The 26,360-nt window shown below is 38.7% G+C and overlaps 2 protein-coding genes across 3 annotated transcripts; one reads left to right on the top strand and one right to left on the bottom strand.

Moving 5' to 3' along the window:
• The first annotated feature begins 2,650 nt into the window (after positions 1 to 2,650).
• Positions 2,651 to 25,908, top strand: b4galnt3b (beta-1,4-N-acetyl-galactosaminyl transferase 3b). Of its 2 annotated transcripts, XR_316479.3 has the most exons (22): positions 2,651 to 3,142; positions 8,919 to 8,974; positions 9,054 to 9,137; positions 10,745 to 10,840; positions 12,007 to 12,097; positions 12,207 to 12,307; positions 12,399 to 12,466; positions 14,179 to 14,257; positions 14,398 to 14,464; positions 14,619 to 14,753; positions 14,903 to 15,012; positions 15,761 to 15,861; positions 16,277 to 16,344; positions 16,438 to 17,572; positions 18,140 to 18,399; positions 19,030 to 19,183; positions 19,280 to 19,352; positions 19,456 to 19,609; positions 19,712 to 19,838; positions 20,184 to 20,694; positions 24,358 to 24,487; positions 24,615 to 25,908. XR_316479.3 is itself a non-coding variant. In XM_005933082.3 (20 exons), the coding sequence occupies exons 1-20, from the start codon at positions 3,007 to 3,009 to the stop codon at positions 20,293 to 20,295; spliced, it is 3,207 nt and encodes a 1,068-aa protein (XP_005933144.1). In that variant the 5' UTR covers positions 2,651 to 3,006; the 3' UTR covers positions 20,296 to 23,020. The 2 variants fall into 2 exon arrangements, 1 of the variants encoding a protein (XP_005933144.1); XM_005933082.3 differs by lacking the exons at positions 24,358 to 24,487; positions 24,615 to 25,908 and having other exon boundaries at positions 20,184 to 23,020.
• On the bottom strand, positions 24,381 to 25,392 carry tnni1c (troponin I, skeletal, slow c). The gene is made up of 4 exons (XM_042225254.1): positions 25,356 to 25,392; positions 25,063 to 25,226; positions 24,583 to 24,765; positions 24,381 to 24,482 (listed from the first exon to the last, which is right to left on the bottom strand). Exons 1-4 carry the CDS (start codon positions 25,390 to 25,392, stop codon positions 24,381 to 24,383), a joined length of 486 nt encoding a protein of 161 aa, XP_042081188.1.
• Positions 25,909 to 26,360: the final 452 nt, after the last annotated feature.

The following is a 26,360-nucleotide window of genomic DNA, read 5'->3' as shown; positions in this document are numbered from 1 at the left end:
CAACTCTGAACTGTGCATGTGGTTTCAAAAGAATTTGGGAAGTGTGGGGGGGAATTGCATCCAAAATGTCAAGTGCTGAATTTCAGAACCTTCACCCGTCAAGGGCTAGACCATCCCCCACCTTGCACTACCTTCTGTATAACCCACCCTATGTTTTTTGCTGTCCACCCGAGCCTCCTCATGGGCCTACTGATCAATTCCTAGAGTTGTGATGGCTGTGTGCATAGATCCACTGTGTTTTCAATGTTAGTGCCTATGTCCCAAAGTATGTATGTAGCAGCACTGTGGATAGGTGGAGTAATAAGATGTTGGTGTGAAATAGCTGTCAGACTTGGAGCTTTTCTCTCAGTTTAAAATGGAGTTCACTTTTAACCCCTAGGGTACAGGACTGTTCACCTTCTGCTTTGGAAATGATTTTTTTGTACTTTTTATTTCCTAGTGTTGTGCTTGTGAGTCTGTATTGTTCTCAAAACTACAAATACAACAGTTTACTTAACTGGAATATGTGCATTTTTAAAGCAGCTACAGTAGAAACTACCTGAATTAGCTTCTCCTGGACGCCCTCGAGTATTAAGCAGTTAAGTCTTAATTTACTGTAAAAAAAAGTACTTGTATGAAAGTGTACATATTTGGCTTGTCAGATTCAGGTTTAGACTGTACACGAGAGGATTAAATGAACCTTTATTCATTTTAGTCAGCAGTGCCTGCAGGAAAGGGATGAAAAACCAAATGAGAGGCCTGGTTTTTTGAAAACATGGCTGTGGGTTGTATGTACAGCTCATCTTTGTTGGGGGGGAAAAGTCACTGCTTGTTCTGTCCTGACAGAAGGATTTAATAAACAAATGGATACAACTCAGCTGCGTGTGATATTTTTGACTTGTACATGCATTTCCTCCCACTTTTCGTTGGTCACGTGAGGAACTTGAGAACCTGTGATGTATCCATCGACACAAAGTGTGCAAAATAAAGAATCTGCTGACAGTGTCACACGAGGAGGGCGACTCCTCAGCTGGACTTGTGCTCTATGATGAGGAATTTGTTTATACGTTAAGCAAAATTAAATTGACCTGATTTTTAAATGTTTAAAGGTTGTACGAGTTGATGATAGCCATTTAACCTGTAATAAGTTTGATTTGTAATATTTGCATTGCAAGTTAACTGAATTTGGTGTTTGCACTGTCTGTCACATAAAGTAAGCTACTGCAAAAAGATGTGATGGGGTGGGACGGTAAATGCATTTTTTTTTTTTTTTAATTATTATTGTTTCATATTGTGCTTTAATGAAACATAAGGTTAACTAAGCTGTTTACTCTCCATCTTTATGGGAGGAATATTAAAATCTCTGTGCAAAAATACCAGTGTTGTGTGTATTTTGAAAATTAAAACTACCGAGCTTGCACCTGTGACAGTCAGGAGGCCTTGTCTTGAGGAGGAAGGGGTGTTTATCTGATCCTCAAGCTCTCTCACTCAGCTTACAGATGTGCCTTCTCTCCCTCTGGGGTAGTTATGACCCAGTACTGCTTATTCTCCACAGAAGTCAAAAGTATTAAAAAAAAAATCTTTTCTTTACAGTGTTTAACTTTTTACAGACATTTCTTCTGAGAAGATCTCCTTTTAGTGACTCAGCATTTTAAAGGCAGAGAGGTGTGGGGATCGCGCTTACCTGGGAGGGTCTGCTTTCTTTTGTGTTCCCTATGCCATGAGCCCTTTGTTCTTTTATTTGCTGCTCTTGATTTTAGACATACAGTATCAGAGTGGGTATATAATCCATATAGCCACTGGCATTTTTGATCATGTCTACGATTATGAACAGATGGAGGCAACACTGGATATAAATAAATGTAAAAAAATAAACAACTTTAATTCAATAGGGGAAAAAACCCTTTTACTTTTTATTTGTTTATAGTCTTAACCATTGTCCCTTAATTAATGATCCCATGCATCCACTGAATAGCACTTTGGATTAGTCATGGTGGCTGTTAAAGCATTGGTAATATTGTTTCTTAGGCGTGTTTGTTATTCAGAAAAGTCACACGCACCCTTAAAGTCTGGCAACAATTTTTTTGTTTTGCTTTTTAGATTTGAAGACAATTTTTACGTTGTCTAACTTTATTACAAATGTGTAATTGTAACATACGAATACATGTTACGTGTAAAACGTAGGAAAAATCTCGAAAGGCAACAAAATCCAGGAAGTATTTGTTGCTATACCTGTTGCAGGTAAATCCCAGGGTAAAGGGTGTGTGTGTGTGTGTGTGTCGGTGAACGTGTTTACTCCTCCCTTTAATCTCAGCGGTGTGTAACGTCGAGCTAGCTAAAATACTAAAGAGTGTTTCCTGTTTCAGATTTCAAAATAAATCACAAGCGTGGAAAAGTTGTGACCTGGGGAGCTCGGAAAGAAAAGAAAACGTTTCGTTATAGGAAATAAAATATATCATTATATTTCACGTTGATGAAACTTTGCGCTGAAGTAATTTTGCCATATTTGTGCGAGTATTCGCCGATCAAGTATTAATTTTTCTTTCACATGATCACGATCGTGCTTTTACGTTGACGGCAAAGCTGGTTCTTTTCTGGCCGCTTACTAGCTCCTTCCATCTGGCTTCTTTAAATTGTGTGGAGGATGGTGAGGGGAGGGGAGGTGAAGATTTCATTCCTTGCTGAGTTCTTTGTACCGAGCTGCGTGCGCTTCATGTGGTACTAGCAGGAACAGAGGTCAGGTCTCAAGCCGGGCGCTCAAGGAGCAATAGGAGACCTATTAAAAGTTTTAGATGATCGAGAGTGCCCAGTGTAGGTCACCGGCTGGCCCAGGGCAAGGTGGGATTTTTCTCCGGATGAGAGGCACCAGGGGACCCGAGCGCCGGGGATATCCAGGGTGCCGGTGATAGTGCGCATCCACCGGGAGCAGCGGTGGGCGGCAGGCGGACGTGCTCAGGGCGCGTTCCGTCCCCTACTCATGACAAAGCGGGTGAGGAACTCGGGAGCAAGTTTCCCCCGGGAGTCAAAATGATCACGTCGTTTTTCCCCTTGAAGAAACTGCGGCGAAATGGCAAATATCTCCTGTTCGGTGCGATCCTGCTGGCGGGATTGGTGGCCGTGTACCACGAGATGGTTGCTGCAAAAGAATGGAGGAGTGATATGAGTAAGTTTATGGTTTATGATTTCCAGTACGCGCACTGCTACTCACAGAGTGTCACTCAAACCTTTGCTGATGCACCATTCAGACGGAGTTTCTATTTATGATAATTATGCAGTAGCGATAGCAAGTGAACATGCGCATGCGGGAGGGAGGGGGGGAGAGAAATATAGCCGAACAAAAGTAAAAAGGTTTGGACTGTATTACGCATTTGAGCGTGCATGATATAAGCTATTTGTCACGTATCACACATTTCCATGGCACTGTGGTGTTGAACAGTCCACATCATTTACAAAAATAGGGAAACACAAACATGAAATACTGCTAAGGCCACTGTAAAAATGAGTCATCACCAAAAACAATGTTGTTTGGTGACATTTTTTGTTGTGTGAAGTTGGAAGTCAGAAACCGAAGTCGCAAAAGATTTGTTTATTTGCATGAAAGATTTGAATGCATGTGCATTTTAAACAAGTTTTCACATCTAACATCTGCTTTAGCTTTCATGATGTTGGATGCATTTCCTCAGGAAACTTGAGCCTTCAGCAGGTGAAACAGCAGGTTGATTTAGGGAAAGAGAGACAGTAAGAAGGGGGTTGGGGAGGTCAGGAGGTCACATAGTAGGTTTACACTCAGAAGGAAATCTAGTCTCACACTGGGTAACCAGATTTCCTGCTTTCTACCCTCACACGTTGCCTTACCGTCTGTCGCAGCACACATACACACACACACACAGCACAAAACAGATGAAAGGAAACAACAGTGGGGTTGTTGAGAGAAACAGAAACATATGACACGCTCAGTCTGAGCACAGCATCAGCATGTAAACACATGCCTAGATCTACATTAGAGGGCTCGCCTATATGTGCACACATTCCTGGGCTGAAGCCCCCCGGCCACAGTGGGGCTTCTATTGAGAGAAGGACTCCACAAAGCTCTTCAAACAGAGCTGTATTAAAATCCTAACATGGATAAATAATTGGCAGGTGCAGTTAAGCACATGACTTCAGTTGCAAGTGGTCAGTATGAGGTTTCTTTTTTTCCCCCTTTTTTACACAGTTCATAAGACAAGACAGACGTTTTTAAAAATGTTGTAACTTGATTGTTATAACATACATGTACATGACTTTGAGTGAATAAAATGTGTCATGGCTCACATAAAAAAAGCCCAAAACACATAATTCAAGTCAGTCTGTTACATAATTACAAGAGAAAGAACCAACAGCAATTAAAAATGATATTTATTAAGAGTTTTTAGAACCTTGTATTGAGGGTCAAAATGAGGTCCACTATGGGGATGTTGTGCCTATTCGTGATGCCATGTGGCTGCTGTTTTAAAGTGTGCTTGTTGAGTGATTTGCATGGCTCGCCAGCAGCTTGAATTGCACTTTTGGAGCTATGCAGAAATGTCTTCTTCATGTGGAATTCACTGAGGTTTAAAATGTGCTATCCTAGAGTACACTTTGTGGGTCAGAGCAGCACTTTATATCTTTAATGGGTCATAATCTGTTCACACACACTTTCATTAAGAACGACTTCACACAAGTCCAATTTCTTTTTACCCTAAATGCGGTTTACGACTCCCCCACAACTCTGGTTTTTTTCTACCTTTTGGGAAAATATAATCACCCAAGTTCCGTTTTATTTCCCACCTTTTTAAGAATGCATGCCCGATCTTACACCTGCAATTAATGTATTCTCCCCCCTCACCCATCACCACTGCATTCGTGAAATTTGCTTTTGCAGTTTTTGCAGAGATCACCTTGGTGGAGAAACGTGCATCAAGGTGAATTAAAGGAAGTGCGTAAGTCATCAGGAAACTTCACATGCAGATTTTTTATTTGTGCAGCAGGTTACTCACTCACTCAGGTTAATCACCTTTAAACTAGACAAACAGGACTTGAGATGTGCAGTTTTTATGGGACGGGCTTTTTTATCTGAGATCATATGAGCACTACAACTAACAACGTAGATAATGTTTGCTGCAGTAAAGCAGTTAATAACTGGCCCAGCAGAATAAAGATGGCCATTGTGTGCATGACTTATATGTGATAATTCCATGCAATGGACACTTGGCCTAGATTTTTAATAACCCTTTGGTAAAAGTCGAGAACTAGTAGTTAAACTCATAATGTGCAATTTATTATCCAATTAATTTGGTTGACATCTACACACACACAGAAAAAAAATTGTGATGCAGACAAAGATCCTTTAATACACAATGGCCACATGCAAGGTCAAGTGACTTATTTAATTAAATAGCTTGAAGAGCATAGGCCTCAGTTAAGGCTTCTAGTCCAGCTTTGTGTGATATATATCTGTAAGCGAAAACAAAACAATATTTTTAAAAATGGCATTTTTCCACACAGCAGGAGCCCTTATTGGGAAATACTACAAAATTGTTTGATTTATACATTGTATGCTTGGACTGGGGAAGAAGTGCTGTGTGATAATGCAAATTGTGGCATCAATCCAATACCAAGTAAACACAGTACTGCCGATACCAATACTGACACTGATATTTTTAACTTCTAAAGACAGCTTGTGTAAGGGGGAGCAGTGTGTCATGATTTATAAGACGAATCATCGTCAATTGCCGAATTCTGAACACATTTTAATGAGCCCCTAAATCACTGTGATTTTTACTGTCCACAATAATTTAACACAACAGCACACACATTTCAGATTTTCATGTATTTTGAAACTGGGTTGGTTTTTGGGGTTTGTTTGTTTTTTGAGACCTGGAATGTGAATGTGCCCCTAAAGTAAATATTGGTACTTTTTGAGATTTGAATGGCACTTTACTTTTTGCAAGAGGCTACAAATAAAATAGACATGACAGTCAACACAAAAAGGTTCCTCTTTCATCGTGCATGTGGGAGGTATATTTTTCCTTTCCCAAAAAATTATTAACACAATTCAGTGGGCTGCATATTGAACTTAGAGGCTAGACACATAGTATCGATCCTGTCGTGCTAGTATTGATCCAATACCAATACCAGGGTTAGTATCGATATTTAGATCGATCTGTCCACCTGTCCAACTTTATATGGAAGCCCCTTTGCGGGAGTACAAAGACATGACCTCACAGCCACTTTGGTAGCTACCATTTGGCTTTATTATTCTGTAAAACTACACCACAAAGGTCCTTATAAAAACCTTTCTGAGGCACGTTTTTAGAAATGTTACCAGGAAAAAAAAATCTTTGTCATAAAATCCAAGATGTCAGGCACAAGTGGATCAAAGACATTCTGTTGGATTTCCTCTGTGAAAATTGTGCACGTTGTTCAAAGGTTTCAAGCTTTCTTATTTGAGGTAAATACACAATATAGACAAAAGTACTGGGGCACTTACACATTACACCTACAGTAGCTGTTCAGCCATGCAAACACATTCTACGTACGAAGCTTGTGGCACAGATTTTATTTGCTGATGTTAATGCCAGAGGAGCTTTGATACTCAGCAGCTAATGAGTCAGCGAAGCGTCGGTGGCTCTATACACCTCGGTGATCCCATTCTGTAAGTTTATGTAGTCTGATGGTTGAGTTTCTGTGGTTCTTAAACACTTCCACTTTGCAGCAATACCACTCACAGCTGATGGTGGAAGATCTGAGAGGTAAAACATGTCATAAGCTGAGTTGGGGCAGTGGAGGCATCTTATTACAAGACCAAGCTTAAATTCACTGAGCACTAGAAAGGCCTACTGTATCACAAATGTTTGCAAAAGGCAGAAAGCATAGCTGGATGCTTGGTTTTATACACATGTAGTAATGGGACTAAAAACCCTGAATTAAAAGATTAAAAGATGTGACCCAGAGGTCAAGAAACATCCATCTCAAGATATGACTTCCTGATCTTTGATCTTTGATCCATACTCATCGACACACACCATCTCCACCTTGGAGACGCTGTCCCAGGCTATTGTTGCCGCCACCTTCACTTCTTGATCTGCCTTTGACTATGGTTTACAGAAAGTGGACCGTATGCTGAGCTTAATTGGGATCAGGAGATATATTTGGCAACTTGGGGACATTGCAACACTTTACAGAAACTCTTTGTTTGCTTATAGGATTTTGGTTTTTATATATTGTGCATTCAGGGCATCTATCAGGAGACAAATCATCTCGTGTGCAAAGGTACTACTTTCAGTAAACCATAACTGCTCAGTTACCACGTTTGGTTGATTCCAGTTTTCTGCATAGTTAACATAGAACACAGCGTTACACCTCCGCTTGTTTCCACTTTTCTTTTTTAAAAACTGCAAGTAAGCTTTCATGCTTTTTGAGGCTTACCAGCGGTTTGACTCTTGTGGTGAGTTGTCTGAGGTTTTGGTAGTGAAGTTTTTTTTTCCTCTTTGCAAAGAAAAATGTACGCCTACATCCTGGAAATTTACTGCACAGTCATTTTCCCCCCCCCCTCCCCTTCATCTTCCAAAGAAGCTGCCGGTCACCTCTTACCTCTCATTTTCAGAGCCAGTTCCACTTCAGTTAAAAAGGCAACGTTTAACTCTCGGTGTATGAGTTCAAGCTGAAACAACACAGAAGCTCAAGAAATATTATGCATCCATTTGACACATTGCTTTTAAAACTTGCTGTATAAAAATCTATGCATCTCACAAACAGTTTAAAAAAAAATCCTGTTGTAAACCTTCTTAACACTAAAACTTCAAGCACATAATCCAAAGAATACTGTGGACACTTAATTTGCATGCTAAAACATGCAAATGAAGCTTTTTTTTAATGTTGTAAATGATATATTTGATTATATTCTGTTTTACATGTTATCACACAGCCTCTCCCTTTTATTCAACACTTTAACTAAATGTCTGTTAGCAACATTTTTTTGACAGAATAAGAAGAGTAGGACTGCTAAACTGGTATGTTGTGTCCAAAGTGGACAGAAAAAAAAAAACACTAAAACAGCAACAATGTGACAAGAGATTTAAAAAAAATAATTGTTTTCCTGCCATATATGGACGCAGAAAGCTAGTGAAACCCTGCTGCATCCTTCTTATCACCTGAAGTGTCCACCCTGACAGTGAATTTTGCAATACATTCCACGGAAAGTAGAAAAAAACATGACAGGGAAGGTTTAGTAAGAAGAGGAGAGGAGTGCACATAGAGATGGAAAGTACTCCACTGTTGCTTTCCTTATCCACGGCTCTAGAATTACTTGTGCTGCTAAAATTGGAACGTATGTCACAAGGGTGTGTGTTAGGAGATCTCCACCCTGGCGATAATGACAGACCATCACTGCAGTAACTCCAGTTCACTGCTGACACCACATGGTCGTAAAAAAAGAAAAGAAAGACAGACAAATAGGTCCTGTTTTAAAATACACCCTGTCCTGTAATTTGAAGGATGATGGAAGAAGTCAGCAGGAATAATATTTGAGCATCTGCTCTGCCAGAGCGCCAGAGATGTTTGCCAACGCGGGAGCCCTATGCCATAGCAGCTCTTTGAAGCCTGTCACTGAGATGAGCTATGTTCAGGGGCTATGAGCAGTGAGTCTCTGCTTAGACACCGGGCCTGATTGTTGTGTGCAATACATGGGCAGAGTTTATCATTTATGCATGGACGTGTAGCGTGCCTACCGCTCCTCACATGCAACCCAGATAGAGTTTCTTTTATGTCACAAGTTGTAAGAAGCAGATTGGGATTTTTTTGTTTAGAATGCATTTTGATTGGATGTGCACCTACTGGGGAAGCCTCAAGTCACTTTAAAATAACCACTTTCACAGAGATGATGTGACCATGTTGACTATTGTCTTCACCTATATCCTCAGGTTCAATTACTGACGCTGACCACGTCAGCTGGAGGAGAGACGTGTTTGAAAATAGGGTAAGGATGGCACACGAGAGTGTTTGTTTTTTCAGAAAGGAAACCAAAGCTAAACCAAGTTTAATATTTGTTTTTACAGGCAAAAAAGGACCATCAGCCAAACACTGTTGGGGACAGCAGTGCTTGGGTCTCCAGTTATGCTCCACAACCTTGGAAACCAGAGGTGTGTGCGCTTGCCCATACCTAGTGGCCCAGTGGCCTCCCCCTCCCTCAGTCCCTCCGTTTATAGTGTGACTCCATTTCAGAAGCTTCCCTGCTTTGTGTTAATGTTTCGAATATTTCATGTCAGGTGTAACCGGTTCCTGTTTATGTTTTTGTTTTGAGCCAGTGTTGCCTATTTCAACAGCAGTATTGCATGATTAAACAGACAGACCTAGCAAACAGGGCATCAGAGATTCTATTATAGATACACAGTTTACAAATCATCCACAATAACAAATCAGGAACAAAAAAGGTGCGGTTTCTAACAAATTTAAGAGCATTCACACTGACCAAGGGTACATTTTTCTTCTTTATTATCAACTTAATGTCTCACTGGTAATCGGGGGGTTGGCCACATATTTTAAAGTGTTTTTCTCACTTCTATTGTCACTCTGGGGACAAACAGGACAAAGAGGAAACCAGCCTAAGCAGATATTGAAATGTAAAAAACAACCAACAGAAAAGTCTGCAGACATGCATAGATTGCTACATAGCTGCACCCTTTTAAGAAGCCAATGATTTACACACAATTTACAGCACAATATTAGTATACATCTTCTTTGGGTCCTGATCAGGTGCACTGATAAAGAGGAAGAACAAAAGTTACTTACTTTCCTGTTAATTTGCTGAAATCTTTCTTGATAAACTGACTCACTTTGGGGTTTTTAATGTACAGTCAAGTGAAAGGAAAGCCACATGTACCCAACAACAAACAAGTGTCACGTATCTGCTTTGAGAAAAAAACCCTTTTGATATCAATGTCTTTATTAGTTCTACAGTCAGTATTCCTCAGTTTTACATGATTTTGTGCACACTGTATGCCCCTGTAGTAGATTTGTCTATAGTTTTGTGTTTTTTGTCAAGGAAGAGGTTGATAAGTTTTTTACAAAATGTTATTATTGAGTTATAAGTAATTTTGCTGTGAAAAACGATGTAAAACTAGGCTAATGTCTCGGAGAATTAACAAAGCTCAAAAATGCTTTGATGAAGCGCCACACGTAGCAGGCTAGTTATTGAAAAATAACGTTTTAGCAGAAGCAAATTGAGCTTTACAACAAAAGGGCTCCTTAAACTCACCGCCTTTTGATTTTGAGTAAGAATCTCCTTAAATGATTACAAGCTACACTCTCAGTCATCATTTTACGGCATTTTGTGTAAACTTGTGAGCTTCAGTCATGCTAATATTTAACCAACTAGCCTGACCACTACTGAAATCTGATGAGCTGCTTGGCTACATTTGGCTCCGATCTGCACTGTTATGTCCCTTTGGCGAAACCAACACACACTCACTCACACACTCAAACACACACGCACACACAGATCAGATAACATGGCCTCTTTGGCAGATATCACAGAGGTATATGTTTACAGGACATCTGTGCATCTACTGAAACTCAGCTGCTTCTTCATTTACATGTTCGTGTTCCAGTGTTTCTTATTGACTTTCACTGAGCATTTGAACTGCAAATGAGAAAAGTGATTTAGACTGTTGCTCCAACTTCTGTGCCTTTAAATACAGTAAACATACAAGTTCTGTGTTAAAGTCACTGTCACTCTCCTGTGTTGCAGTATAAGGGACAGGCCAATCTGCATGTGTTTGAGGACTGGTGTGGCAGTTCAACGGCCGATCTTCGCAAAAACCTGCATTACCCGCTTTACCCTCATGTGAGTCAAAATGCCCAACTTCTCAGTTGTCACAGTCAAATGTAAACCTTCACTGAGTCAGACAATCTTAAACTAGATTAGACAAACCTCAGAAGAGGAAACATTCACAAGAGCACAAGCACAGTTTACAAGGAATCATTAAACATGTTGGCGAAAAAACCCCATTTCTTAATAAAACTCGTTTTATTAATGGTTAGAATATGGTTATTCATTAATCTTGCTTAACTGATGATTTGCATTTTTAGCCACTGTGGCCATTGTGTGACCAAATATATGAAAACCAAATCCAGCCAGGCTAAAAATGGTAATTTGCAAAAACTGTACTAGGATGCTAACATGCCAAATGTAACAGGTGAACATAGTAAACATTATTCCTGCTATATATAATTATGTTAGTACTGAGTCCTTTCTCATTGTCATATTATACTGGTTTTGCAGAAAACTGCCCAGTATGTGTGATGTTATATTCCTAGTAAAACTTCATTAAAAAAAGTTTTTTTATTTATTTCACGTTTTATGTGTAAAAGTATAAAAGTAGTAGAAGCATAGGCAGAAGATTGTCACCAGAGAATACCACCAAACTCAGATAACCCATAGATATCACCTCCTCTTGCATGTAAGTATTGGTGGTTGGATGTGAAAGAAGACACTCGTGCACACACTCTCACACACGCACAGTTGGTTTTACTCAGTGGTACATTATACGTCTTCATGCCAGATTTTCACGTTCCTGAGTTCATGCCATGGTTCAGATACCTCGGCACTCGGGAGTAATGTCAATCTCAGGTTCGTGCATTACAGGAAAAGCGACATTCGGGACTCACTAGCACACCAGAGCAATACTTTTCATGCTTAAAAACATGTCTGCTGCACGTTCATGCAGAGTCTAGTCAGTACTAAGTGATTTAATAAGTCACAGATACACAGCAGTGGCAGTACAAATGAAGTTTTACAGTTTTACTACTGGATTTTACTACTTGGATTGTTAACTTGGGGTTGGTTAGGCTGTTCCGACTCTGACTGGTCTGAGTGTTAAAACCGAGGTAAGGAAGAGTTCCAGATTCAAAGTCGACTGGGAACTCAGAAATTCTGACTTATTCGGGAATGCACCATCACTTTGACATCAAATCATGGCTGATTTTCTTTGTCTTTCATTACTCCTTTAGTCCAGAACCACAGTGGAGAAGCTGGCCGTCTCTCCTCAGTGGACCAACTATGGGCTCAGAATATTTGGCTATCTTCATCCACATACTGATGGTACTTTTTCGCTTTGTGTATTTTCAGCATGTAATACGTGTATGTTATGCTATACAGACTCAGTCTGTCTCTTCATTCCTTTATCTTATTTCCTCTTCTTTTGTCTCAGGAGATTTTGTGTTTGCTGTGAGCTCTGACGACAACTCTGAATTCTGGCTGAGCACAGATGACTCTCCCCTTAATTTGAAGTTAATTGCGTGGGTTGGAATGGTATGCATTTTGTCATCTCAAGTGTTCCGGGGTAAATTTCTCATACTAGTCTTTGTAACATTTCCTTCAGTGTTTAATTTTCATTTCCTAGACGGGAAAAGAATGGACGGCCCCGGGTGAGTTTGAGAAGTATTCCAGTCAGACCTCCAGACCAGTTTGGTGAGTGAAGTTGGGAACGTGCTTACATTGGTTGGTTTGACATCTTACACAAACAGTTCAAACTGATAAGAGTCTCAAAAGCATTACCACCAACTGCCAGGGTTTCTCATTTAACAAATAACGAACAAATGCTTTGAACTTGTGGAACTGACCTAACTGGAGAACAAGAACAAGGCTTATCTAACACTGGTAAAGCATCGTTAGCAGTCAAAGACTTACGCTACTTTCTTTCCCCCCATCTGGTACCCTTACTGTTTTCCTGGGTGTCCTCATTCTTTCTCCTTATATTAACAAAGCAGTTCCCTCATAATAACAACTTTCTGTGTATGGAGCTTTTTAAAACACACAGTTACTCGTGAGCACTAAAGCATCCAGCCTGATGGGCTGAGGAGAGACAATGTTGGAGGCTACAAGGTCAGAATCGTGGTATTTTCTGGACACACACAAAAAAGAAAACGATTGTGAACAGTCATAGGGCCCTGACGTGCTGAAATATGTCTCAACAATTCTTCTATATTAAGCAGGTTCAAAGCTATGCAAATTTTAAAATTAAAAGAAGGTAATTCTTTAGTGATTTCAGGTCTGGGGTCATATGTTCCTATTTCCACGTATGTGTAAGGACCCTAGGCTCTGCACTCAGAACAAGTTGAAGTCAACCTGACGATAAGAACCTGCGTATAGAGCGTTAGAGTAGTCTAACCTGTCTGACATGAATATATTAACCAATTTGTCAGAGTCAGTTTTTAATAAATATTTTGCATGTTGCAGTGGGGAAGTAGCAGTTAGGGATTTGTTTGTGTACTGATTTTTCTGTGCATATTAAATGAGGCAGAAAGGTGAAATTTCAGCTCTTTCAAGTCACAAATATTTCTTTAAATTTAAAAAAACTTTACAAGTTGTACTTGTTGTACTTGAGGATAAGAAATTAGGTTTGAGGCATCAAACCTGTTTCAAAAGCACAAATGACTCTTCTTAACAGTTGAATTATAATTAATGGCATGCTGGAAAGCACAGCCTTTTACACCCTGTGCGTATAAAATTAGTTGCTTTATTAAAGCAGTTTAGTGAGTTGCCATAGGAGTGGCGTGTATGCTCGTGCCAAGATATAAAGAACCGGCCTAAATCCACATTAATGCAAATATTTAAATAATGTTAATGTCTACTCATAGTTTTATATGTGTGTGTGTGTGTGTATATATATATTATATATTAAATATCATATATATATTATATTTTATATTATATATATATATATATATATACATATATATATAAGGGTTTATGTATCAGGATAATAAAAAAAATGATCTGGACCTCATCTGTTCTTAAAAGGTAAATACAACCTGAGATTATAAAAAACAGCACATGACATGTGTCATTATTTATTTAAGAAAGGCTCATCCAAGGGTACAGGAAGATGGTATAAACTTCCACATTTTTCCTTTAATTTCCAATAAATTATTATTGAACATGTGTAACTTCTGTTTTTCATCTGTGGTTGTACTTACCTAATTTTAAGACCTATTAAGGACAGTATGGTTTTATTATGTCCTGATATGTAAAAACATTACCATGATTGTATATATTGAAGTCATAAATAATTTATTATGTACATTCAGCAAATAAGGGTTTGAGATTATCTTTGGGTAAGTAGTTTATATTGTCTTTTTTATGACTATAACATGATACTGAGTACCTTTACTGTCTGACAGGCTGTCTGCTCAGAGGAGATACTTTTTTGAAGTTATTCACAAGCAAAACGACGAAGGGACTGACCACGTGGAGGTGGCAGTAAGTAGCTGGATCCCTCTCTGTTTTCTTATCTCATTCCTTGTTTCCAAACTCCCGCGCCGAGTATGCGCTCTTGTATTATGTGAGTAATAAAGTGGAAAAGATGTGCAGTTTTTAAAGTTTGTTTTGTTTTCACACAGTGGCTGCAATTGGACTATAGCAGTCTGTTTAAGGTTATTGACTCCAAGTACATCTCCCTCTATACTAGTGAGTACACACATCATGCCTCAAAATATATCCCTCAGAATGAATGTTCATGAGTCTAGATCGCAATGAAACATTTGCCTTTTATTCTGCATAGATGCTAAAAAGCACAGTAAGTAAAAAGCTTGTATCTTCTTCTGACGCTCCGTGTCTTCAGATGAGTCAGCACTGTCAATGAATGATGTCGCCCACATACCACAGACAGCTGCAAGCCACCGGCAAACCCCCACAAAGCAGCGCAGTGCTGATGCAGATATGTTAATTGAAGACCGTCGAGATTCATTCTACAAAGGTCAGCTACGTCGCTCGATTGTTTCAACACAAAGCAGATACATCAGCTGTCTGTTTCCTACCATCCCGGATGCAAGTACTGTGCAAATTATTTCCTCTTACTGAATGCACAAAGTAATCTCGCCTCTTATCTGTTTCGCTTTTTTGCAGTGCGCATGTTAAACAGCAAGTACCTACAAGGTGTTCTGCCTGACTGCTCATATAACCCCTCTTACACAATCAAAGACTTCCCTTTGCTTCGTTATCAAGGACTGCAGTTTGTACGTATCTGTTGTACTGATAATTTGTTTACGTCACTTACAGTACTTTTCTGATATTTAATCACCTTATACCATTATTCTCAGAAGGTTACAGGTGCATTTTTAAAATCTTTTGTTTGTTCAAGAGATAAAGAAAGGCATGCCAGCAAGAAACGCTGGGAAGCTTTTTCAATCTTTTATGGCTTTTATGTCAGTCTTCTAATGGTATCCCTGGTATACTGAGTTATGCTATCTATTTGAGGCCTTTAAATTGCACCCACATTCTTAATGTCTTCCGAGGACCATATAAAATAAATTAGTGCTAATTGCATCCATTAGGAAGAAAAAAAAAAAACAGTAAAATAGCTTGAGATTTTTCTCGTATTGATTTTACTACTGTTGCTGAAGTCGAGTTATTTGCAGTGACTTCCTGGAATCTCTAATGGTTGCCTCCAGGACGTCATTTACTGGCCAAGAAATAGTCTTCAATGTCTCTTTCACGCTTCAGCTGAAATGCGTTAGTGAGATTTGGAAGAGCTCTAAAGTAGATGTTTTTTAATCTTTAAAGAAAGCCACTGGTAGCTTTACCTTCTCTTTGTTTCCAGTCTGCTGAGTTAAGCCTCTAATTGTACCTTCATATTTACCAAATAGATTTCTTTTTATCCAACTTTCAATGCAAAGGACAATAATTACATACCTCAAAATATTCAACTTTTTAAAATAAGATGTCATATATTTTACACCATGTCATTTCATTTCATATCCTCAGGTCCACTTGTCCTACATCTACCCCAATGACTACACTCGACTAACACACATGGAGACGCAGACCAGCTGTTTCTACTCTGAGAGCTCTTACTACCTAAAGAGGTGAGCTAATTGTTACAAATATGTTTACTGTCCCACTCAACTCAACTTAAGTTGATGTTAAATCCAGAGAAATCCAAGTTCATGTTATTCTCAAATGGCAAAGAATTGTTATCTACGTCTCCTAAGATTAATTTGATCTATATGTATATTTTTCACATGTTTGTACAGGATATTGTATTTGTTTAAAATGTTATATACTTATGTGGTACATGTATTTTGACTTTTGTTGTCATGATGTCTCTCTTGGAAATGAGATTTTTAATCTCAATGGGATTTTCTACCTGGATAAATAAAGGACTAATAACAATAATGCTGGAAAAGTGTGACAAGTTGAACTATAATTAGTTTTAGAGTATCACCAAGCAAGGCTGCTATAACTTCCGTCCTTTTTTCCTTTTTTAAATGTCACATCTAGGTTCGGCTTCTCTAGATACATGAGATTTGACCGTCCAGCTACAGAGGAAAAAGTAAATCCAGACAGAGGTATTTTGCCCTTGTTTTTCCCCATAAGCAAACATAAGCTGCTTGCAGTTTCAGTCCCTTTAACTGTCCTTTTTTATATCTGGTGTATATTAGATTTTAATTTCCAGATGAGGAATTTTAACCAGGAGGACAATGACTTTCATAAAAAAGAAACGGAAACCAAGCCTGCTCATGAGGATAAAGCCCATTATCAAGACTATGGAGATGATTATGTACAAAAACGTAGGCGCAAACTCTTCTCCTTGGTTGTCCCAAAATCAAACAACACATTGGGCAACTCTTCAGGACTGCACAGAGGCGAGTTGGGGAAGAGGGAACATAAAGAAAATTTGTCTCAGCCCCAGTCAGTGCTAAAGCAAGGCTTAAAACATAACCTGCAACTGAATCAGACAAAGTTACAAAAAGAGGAGGGGCAAGTTGTAAAAGCAGAACAGCAGAAAAGCAGAAAACGAGTAAAAAGAAAAAGGGTAAAAGCAGCTCAGAGACCAGGACAGAATAATCTACCAATACTGGATAATAAAAAAGACCTTAAAGCAAATCAGCAACCAGTTGTCCAATCAGAGCAACTTGGCTCTAAACAGGATCAAATCCAGAAATTTGGTAAAACGAATAATACCGAAATCCAGCGACTCAACAACTCACAGCCTGAAAAACCATCAGTGGCCAAGCAGCGGAGGTTTGTAACCAAACAGAAGGAACTTCAGCTGCCAAACAGCAAGCGTTTTACCCCTCCCAAAAGAGATTTCAACCACCCATTAAAAAGATCAAATCAAAGGGACTTGGATGGCAAAAAAAGCCCCAATGATAAGGATATTGAGCTGAATATGCCACAACAACAAGATTTAGAAAACACCATTGTTAGAGGTAAGAAGATTGCTAAAGGGAATATTGACAAAAGGTGGTCGGATAGGAAAGAAGGGGAGGAAGATGAGCTTTCCAACAGGGCTGAGAAAAGGAAAGACACCACAGAGGGTGAGAAACGCTACTTCTGGGAAAGACAAGAAGACTTTGAAGGTACTGATGATGAAGATCTTACACCTGCACCAGTTTTTGACACTCAAGTCAACTGGAACCAGACCTTCCAAGTCAACCACCTGGATCTTCAGGCCCAGCGTTCAGATTGGATCGACCTGCAGTGCAACATTTCTGGAAACTTGTTGCTTCACTCCAATGATGCTTTGCCAATAGTCAAGATGTTCATGGACCAACTGAATAAAAAGCATCATGGGTAAGTTGTGCATCTAGTGATGTGTGTGTGTGGAAAATGTTAATCTGATTGGATTTTGCTATATCCTCTAGAATTTGTTAAAAGAAGTATTTTAGGTGATTTTAACTTTTCTCATCTTGAAAGTCAGTGGTTAATTTATGTATACCTCCTCAGGTAAAGTGTTTTTATTATTTTTTTAAATTGCTTCATTTGCTACTATATTTTTAAAGCTATAACTTGCCTAAATACTTTGAGCTGCTTTCATATGATTAGCTGCTTAGATGTATGCGTTAACCAGCAGTTGGACAGGGCTATGTAATAACGTGTCTGTTGATTGTAGTATGCAAAAATATTACACTGACAAGAGCCACTTTGTAGCAACATGAGAACTTTTGCTACTTTTTTAGTAGTTATTTTATACTTGGTGTAGTAAATTAAGTTTTTCAGATTAATTGTAACAAGTCAACGTATGATATAAGACTCTTATTGTAAGCTCATGCCATTTTCAATTAGGTGATAAAATATTCAAAAACCTTTGTACTTCCTTTACAGCACATTGCACTTTTATTTTTGTGGTTGCTCTTGCAGGCGGTTTAAGTTGGTACGTGTGGTTAACATGGTGAAGCGTGTGGATGACTTCCAGGGCAGCCGCTACCTTCTTGAACTGGAACTGAAAGATGTGAATGGCCAGCTGCTGCGTGTATCACACTACATCTATGCTCTGGTAACCAATAGCTGGTCCAACGGCTGGGACTCAGACTTCCAACAGTCAAAATCTAAGACTTTGCTCTGCAACCCGGTGGGCTTCCGCTGGAATCCTGTTGCCATGGTCCACTTCATAGTGCCAGGTACTGTACACCTGACACTTACTTGGCGATTGCACATAAAATCAGCCAAATCTAAAAAAAAAGTTCCCACACCTGCTCAAAATCAACTGATTTACATGTTCATTTTCTTGTTTGTTAATATTTCATTTTTCAAAGATAGAAGTTCTTACAGCCTGACAGTGTCATATTAAAAAACATGGTGAGATGTAAGTGGACCTTTTTAGAGGAAAAAGAAAACCCTTCAGTGGGATTAAATAATGGCTCCATGTCTCTAAAATATGCAGAAATAAAGGATAATCTCTCTGAGACAAGGTCCTTAACAGTAAAATGTAAAACTCTTATCACCTGAAGACAGAAATTGAATCACATTATGAATTCAGCATAATATAATATTAATGTAAATTTGGCAGTAATGCATTAATACTGGTATGTAAAGCACATAACAGAGCTTCCCTTTATTAATGAAGTTTAACTGTCGAGCACCGCATGGGCATGGCAAGCCTGTTATTATACTGTCTGTGGGAATGACCTGTGTTCCCTTTGAGAATTAATAGCTTTAAAAAAAATGCAAAGGTCAAAACACCTCTGCCAGATAAAAGATAGAGATAAGTCACTTATCTGTCATATAATTGGCCTGTATGTCTTTTTCAGTAAAAAACCAGGCTAGATGGGTGCAGCAGCTGATTACTGACATGGAGGAACTGTTCAAAATAACTGGAGATAGTAACTTCAACCTCATAATCACTGACTACAAAAGCACTGACATGGATGTGAGGAAGGCTCTTGAGAAGTCCTCACTGCCCAGGTTTGTGTTTGTGAGTTAATTTTACAGGCAATACAAGCCTATTGCAAACTATTCATGGTCTAACTGAGCTGTATGTATGCTTGTGGAAATGATCAGGTACCAGTATGTGAAGATGGATGGGAACTTTGAGCGCTCTGCTGGTCTGCAAGCAGGTATCGACCTGATAACTGTGAGTACTGCGGCATCGCTCGGCAAGGAAGCATAAAAGTGTACCGATAGATGTCAATAGTAAATTTCATGAATTTAATGTTTCCCATCTCGCTGTTCCTTAGGATGACCACAGCATCGTGTTTCTTTGCGACCTCCACATCCACTTCCCTCCTTCAATCATTGATACCATCAGGATGCACTGTGTAGAGGGATACATGGCCTTTGCTCCCATTGTCATGAGGCTGGGCTGTGGTAATACACCTTTAGAGGCCAGAGGTGGGAAATGGGACCAGATTCACTTCCTTTTGTTTTGTATTTTTTTAGCCAGTAAAATGACAGGTATTTATGTCTTTGGCTATGTGATTGTCTGTGTTGTAGGTTACTGGGAGATCAATGGCTTTGGCTTGCTGGGTATCTATAAGTCAGATCTTGACACAGTGGGAGGTATGAACACCAAGGAATTCACTGATCGCTGGGGAGGAGAAGACTGGGAGCTTCTCGACAGGTTTGTCTCACACTTTCTATCTTTTCTAAATGGATAGATATGTTTAGAGTTTTTCCATCCATTTCATCCATTGAAAGAAATTAGATAGCAATACTTGGAAGCAATACACCTTCCAAGTAAGAAGCAGACTGGTTAAAAGGTTGCTGGTAAAGGCAAAGAACAGATGGACATACTCTCAAATTTGTTTTGATTTATTAGTGCAAGGGTTTTTTTTCAGCCAATCATGATTTGTGTCTAAGAAATGCCAACAAAGCATGTTGGAGCTCTTAACTGGCGAAAAATTGTTTCTTTCCTGTTTGTGATCCAGGTTGAGTAAGCACTCTATCCTCTTGTTTTCTCATCTAGAATCCTTGAGGCAGGTCTAGAAGTGGAGAGGATCTACTTGAGGAACTTTTTCCACCACTATCACTCCAAACGTGGCATGTGGAACCGGCGAATGTCAACAAGTCCCAGGTGACCTTGTCACCTGCATTTGCACAATGACATCACCACGGTTACAACCAAGGCAACGCGAGCACTTTAAAGCCGGAGGGTGATTCCTGCTATGTAATGGTAATACCTGCTGACGGTTAGAGAGTAGCACATGAGCCGGTGCTGTATTTGCTCACTCAGGCTTTGGGAAGCAGGTGACAGCACTGAAGGTCATTGCTTAGGAGATACTACTGATATGCTCAGAGTTTATTTCATTGAATATGCTGTGGACTCCAAAGAGGGTACTGGCTACTGAGTGCCAGTGACTATAAAATTCAATGTATGAGGATACCGCCGTGCACAATGATGCTGACCAAGATCATGATCTGCACTACTGGCAGGAAGAACATTTCCTAATCTGAAGACAAAGCTGGATTCCATATATGTAAGCTCACAAGTGTCCCTTATTATAAACATTACTCTTGCACATAGGTCTTAACTAGTGGGAGGGGGGGGGGATTTTATTTTATTTGTGTCCCAAAATTTCTTTTTACTGTAGATTGTTTATATGATAAAAACACAGCCTTACTTGTCTTGTTGCAAATTAGAGAAAGCATTTTATTTATTGAATAAATATTTGTGGTGTTCTTTTTCCCCCCTTTTATATTTAATGCTAGAAATGTTGAACTTACCTCAGTGCTCTTCCCTGTTTGTTCTCATTATGTTTAAGTGTTCTTACTCTGCTGTGACTCGAAGTAATGAGAACTGTTTTACAGGCAAATCCGAAAAAGCCTTAAACTGAAAATAATAAGTTAATGTTAAAGTGATGTTTAATTGTAGCATTAAGTTGTTTTTAAGGAAACAAAAAATAATGGCTTTAATTTAGACAGATTTGTTTTTGTCAATGCACAGGCAATTAATGACCATATCATATCCACTGTGGAAGTACATTTTCCACTTTTGCCAGTTCTCCTTACACTGCCACTAACCAAAAATAACCAAAATAACCTTTAATCATAGCATTACGTCCTGTGTTTGATGGTCCCTTTGCTCTACTTTGTCATCAATGGATCATGCTTCTCCTTAGGTTGTCATTTCTGACAGCAGAGAAATTCCTCAAAATGTGATTAATGAGTGAAAATTCTTGTCGCTTTGTCGCATTGTTATGTTGTTAGTTAATGTTGGAGTAATGGCAGCATTTTCTCATTAACATTCCATGTCAGCAAATGAGTTGTCTTTTAGCGTAATCTATAAAAATGACTGACAGGTGCTGAACTCTTTCACTTGTCATTCAGGGCAATGAAGACAGAAGACGAGTTGAAAGTTACATTTATAATTTATAACACTGCTAAGAGTAGTGTGTTGTGTTTGTTTTTTGGCTTTTCCTTTTGCGAGCATTGCCTCTTTCTAAATTTGGTTTGTGAGTTTGCTGGAATAATGGATACTTCCCCCTTTCCTCCTTTACACTCCTTCACATGACTTAAAGTGCTCTTGTTTTACTTCTAAAATACCTCAGCACTGTCTTTATGCTGGGAATAGGTTCTCCATTAATGTTCTGAAGCGTTTTCTCTCAGGGACAGGTTATTCCATGTTACGCTGCCTTGACAAATCTGGCAAATAAAGTCCTCTTAAATGTGTTCGTTTGATTACCGTGTTGTTTTACATAGCTGATATATACTGAGGTATACTGTGGACTTGTACCTCAGTTGAGCACTCAAAGAACTTTTTACTGGAAGCTTGATTCACCCAGTCACACTTATTCATGTAGCACTTTTATCTGCCTAAGAGTTTTCCTAACATTCCCACACACACTCATATAGGTGCATCAGAATAGTCTCTGAGTTTAGTGTCTTGCCAAAGGATACTTCAACATATAGGCTGTAGAAATTTGGGATCAAACCATCAACTTTCCAACTAGAAGATAAACTGCTCTGCCTCTTCAGCCACAACTGCCCCAGGATGCAAGTAATGAACTGAGACAACCTTTAATTAAAAAAAAGAGAGGTATTCTAGTTATTGATTAAATTACCTTTGGAGAGAAACAAGCTTTATAGGTGCATCATCACTGTTTTCCTCCTTGGTACATCTCTGCACATTTTCACAATAATCTCATTGGTAAGTAGTAATTATTCTTAAACTCATTCAGATAAACTTGAAAGACATTTGTGTTCCTGCCGGTCGGCAATCTTATCAGCCAATCTAATGAATTTAGGCATAGTTAACTAGCTGAAGTTAAAACCTGGTGAAGGATGGGATGTGTTCATCCACACAAAATTTCCATCTCTATCTCTAGGGTTTACAGACAATGGTATGAAAAATATAAACTATCCAGTGAACAGTAGTTCTCTAGGTGGAAATCCCTTCTTGATGTCAGAGGTGACATGAGAATAGTCAGGGTGCGTCGATCTGATAGCTAGGCAAATGTAGCTCAAATAACCACTCATCACAACCAAGGTATGCAGAAAACATGTCCTGCTTTTTTTTCCTCAAAGGCACAACATGTCAAACCTTAAAACAGCAGAAGACTGCAACGGGTGTCACTTCCTATCAATTCGAAACAGGAAACTGTGGCTACAGTTGACACAGGCGGATCAAAATTAGACAACAGAAGACTATAAAAACATTACCTGGTCTGACAAGTCGTAATTTAATTCATGCACGAATTAAATCCTGCCTTGTATCAACAGTTCAGGCTGCTGTAGGTGGTGTGATGTTATGGGAGTTCTTTTCTTAGCACACTTTGGGCCCCTTTTTATCATCTAAGCATTGTTTAAATGTATCAAGTATCAAGTATTTATTTATTGTCATTGTCAAAGAACAATGAAATTGCGTTTGGGGCTTCCGTACAACCCGTAAAAAAAAAATTTAAAAAAAAAATGCCACAGCCTACCTGAGTATTGTTGCTAATAATGTCCATCCTTTATGACCACACTGTACCAATCTTCTGCTTATTTCAATCAGAATAGAATATCATGTTACATGATACTTGTACATGACAATGAGTTCACTGTCCTCAAATCAAATTCAAATTTTATTTGTCACAAACACAGTCATACACAGTACGATATGCAGTGAAATGCTTAGACAACTGCTTGTGACCTAAAATAAAAGACTATGAATAGGATAGGAAATAAACAGGGTACTGTCGTTGCTACTGTCACCAAATTTCAGTCCAACAGAGCACCTTTGGGGTATTCGCATTATGGATATACAGCTGACAAATCTGCAGAAACTTTGAGCCAAAATCTCTGATTTGGGCATTAGGTACATATCTATACATACATCCTGATTCTTGTAAAAGTAAAAATAGAGACTAGCAGGCCAGTTTCTGTGATTTTCTTATTCTTGAGGCTAGACTGATATTTCTGGGTTATGGCAGATTATTTCATAGCTCATAGACAGAAGCTGTACTATTGTAGTGCATATAGGCCACTGTTATACTAAATGAAATAACTTCACACAGTAAAAATAGCATTGTCAGTCATACACAAATTCTTTCCATCACCCTTAGAGTCCTTAAAGGCTGCTGACTCCATCCACAACACCCTTGATTATTCAACCCCCTGTCTTGCTGACAGTGTTTGACGCTAGTTCAAGGACAAGTATCAGTATGTGTGACAATATTTGCTGTTTTTAACCGGAGAGGAATTCATTCCATAGAAGAAGAAAGGCTAAGTATATCCTTGCTCTAAATATCTCAGGTGGCACTGCAAGTTTATGGCATTCCTTAGTGGAGACAGAAGAAATACAGCTCCATTACCGTGTACAAGGACAATGCCAGGCAATGTAAATCTGCTGCACTCACAAATGAAATACATTATTATCACCATATGATAATATGCCTAAAATCTAAGTCCAACCAATCCAGTTGTCCATGGAGTATATCTTATTGTAATGGTCAAGCTCTGAACTTCATCGCATATTAGTCTCCACTAGTAATTTATGAATTCATTTACTTTTAGGTTTGTAATTTTCAGTTTTTGACTATCCCATTTTATTTTTGACTCATTTTAGTTTGATTTTATAAATGTTATGTTAAATTTTGGTTAATTTATTTTCACTTTCAATTAAAGTTCTTTCATTAAATCTTCCTCCATCCATCCTGCAGCGTCAGCACATGAAGGAATTTGTTCACTGGGCCCCACCAGCAGCATCAAACATCTTCTTCCTGCCCTGCATACCAGACATGGCCTCCACATTTTTACGCCAGTCACCCACCTCCATCGTCAGCTCCTAAAGTAAAGCCGCATTCAGACCATCAGATTCTGCAGTTTTATTTGGCTGCTTATTTGAATATACCTAGATACCAATTATGTGTGTTGCTAGAGCAAACCTTCTCTTGTTTGATGTCTTCTTTCTTTACAGACTTGAGATTGGCCCTCAGATCCATGGAGCCCTTAGTTTTCGATCCAAACAGAGCTTTCAACATCTCATCTGCTGACACTCTCACCTTCCTGAGAGCTGGTTTCTTAAACTTTCCTCCAAGGTCCTGTACCTTTAGCTTCAACTTGTTGATCTAGCGATAGAGGGAAAAGCTTTATTGGTGGCTTATTTTTAAAGAGGAAAAAAAAAGCGTGTCAACATATTTTAGTTTAACTAGGTGTGTTATGTTTGCTGAGCTCATACATCTCTGTAGTTCTTGAGAACCTTTGCTTCACAGTCTTAGCGATCCTCGTCCACCACATGAATCTTTTCATGAATCTCCTTACAGACTTTCTACACAGAAAAAAATAAGTTTCAATTCATGACACTTGATTGGCTTTAAAAACACTGTCAAGCCCATATGCTTACTCAGAGTATCATAAGCTCACACCTGCAGATCATCAATGTTTAACCCACTGAGCTGCAGCGGTGGAAGCTTCTCCCTCAGGTATCGAACCTGTTCCTCATTTGCAGTTTTCTCGGCCTCCAAGTCTTCCGTGGCACGAGTCAGGAGAAGGATCTCGAAAAAGTCAAAGAGGTTTTCATTTGTGTCATCTGGTTATCGCTTATAATTTTAATATTGGTGGTTACAGGAAAGAACATTCTAATAATGACATTCTATTTATTATATATTCAGGAGTTATTATGGCTCGTGCATTTTTGCCATCATTATAAATTATTTACCTTTAGTGATAGCTTGCGTGACGCGGAAATCTTGCATTTAGGCTGGAAACAATACAAATATTACATATTATTGATGACTTGAAATGCCACATTGCTTAATTAAGTGCCTAATTCCTTTAAAACAGCAACAGGATGGGAAATTTTCTATCTGCAGTTATCGCAGTTATGCAGTTATCTAAAATAGGTACCCTTAACAAACACAAGAGCGTATCTGGTATTCTGACATCACTTATAAGCTCATCAACCATTTAAATGATTACCTTTTTTTTTTCTATAATGAGAAACTAAATGTCAGATCATATCAAATAAAACTGACATAAATATTTCACAATGACACTGAAATTATTTCTTTTTTCTGCTGCATGAAAGTATACAGTCTGCAAATATAAAAACACATTCTTGACAGGTTAGAAATATAAGACTTAATTTAATAATCATATGATAATATAAAAATATAAATACCTTCGCCTCTCCCTTGGGGGCAATGGATGATGTACAGGGAGTGCAGAATTATTAGGCAAGTTGTATTTTTGAGGAATAATGTTATTATTGAACAACAACCATGTTCTCAATGAACCCAAAAAACTCATTAATATCAAAGCTGAATGTTTTTGGAAGTAGTTTGTAGTTTGTTTTTAGTTTTAGCTATTTTAGGGGGATATCTGTGTGTGCAGGTGACTATTACTGTGCATAATTATTAGGCAACTTAACAAAAAACAAATATATACCCATTTCAATTATTTATTTTTACCAGTGAAACCAATATAACATCTCCACATTCACAAATATACATTTCTGACATTCAAAAACAAAACAAAAACAAATCAGCGACCAATATAGCCACCTTTCTTTGCAAGGACACTCAAAAGCCTGCCATCCATGGATTCTGTCAGTGTTTTGATCTGTTCACCATCAACATTGCGTGCAGCAGCAACCACAGCCTCCCAGACACTGTTCAGAGAGGTGTACTGTTTTCCCTCCTTGTAAATCTCACATTTGATGATA

The sequence above is a fragment of the Haplochromis burtoni genome, unplaced genomic scaffold, assembly GCF_018398535.1.
Source record: "Haplochromis burtoni strain Fernald_Lab_line unplaced genomic scaffold, NCSU_Asbu1 Contig_164, whole genome shotgun sequence".
NCBI lineage: Eukaryota > Metazoa > Chordata > Actinopteri > Cichliformes > Cichlidae > Haplochromis > Haplochromis burtoni.
This window is presented reverse-complemented; position numbering and strand designations above follow the sequence as displayed.

Excerpts from the sequence above, each read along its gene's own strand:
- b4galnt3b (XM_005933082.3), top strand. The coding sequence starts at position 3,007 with ATGATCACGTCGTTTTTCCCCTTGAAGAAACTGCGGCGAAATGGCAAA. Across the intron at positions 12,467-14,178 it reads CAGACCTCCAGACCAGTTTG|GCTGTCTGCTCAGAGGAGAT; the intron begins GTGAGTGAAGTT and ends ACTGTCTGACAG. Across the intron at positions 14,258-14,397 it reads CTGACCACGTGGAGGTGGCA|TGGCTGCAATTGGACTATAG; the intron begins GTAAGTAGCTGG and ends GTTTTCACACAG.
- tnni1c (XM_042225254.1), bottom strand. The coding sequence starts at position 25,392 with ATGCAAGATTTCCGCGTCACGCAAGCTATCACTAAAG. Across the intron at positions 25,227-25,355 it reads CACGCAAGCTATCACTAAAG|ATGACACAAATGAAAACCTC; the intron begins GTAAATAATTTA and ends AGCGATAACCAG. Across the intron at positions 24,766-25,062 it reads TAAACATTGATGATCTGCAG|ATCAACAAGTTGAAGCTAAA; the intron begins GTGTGAGCTTAT and ends CTCTATCGCTAG.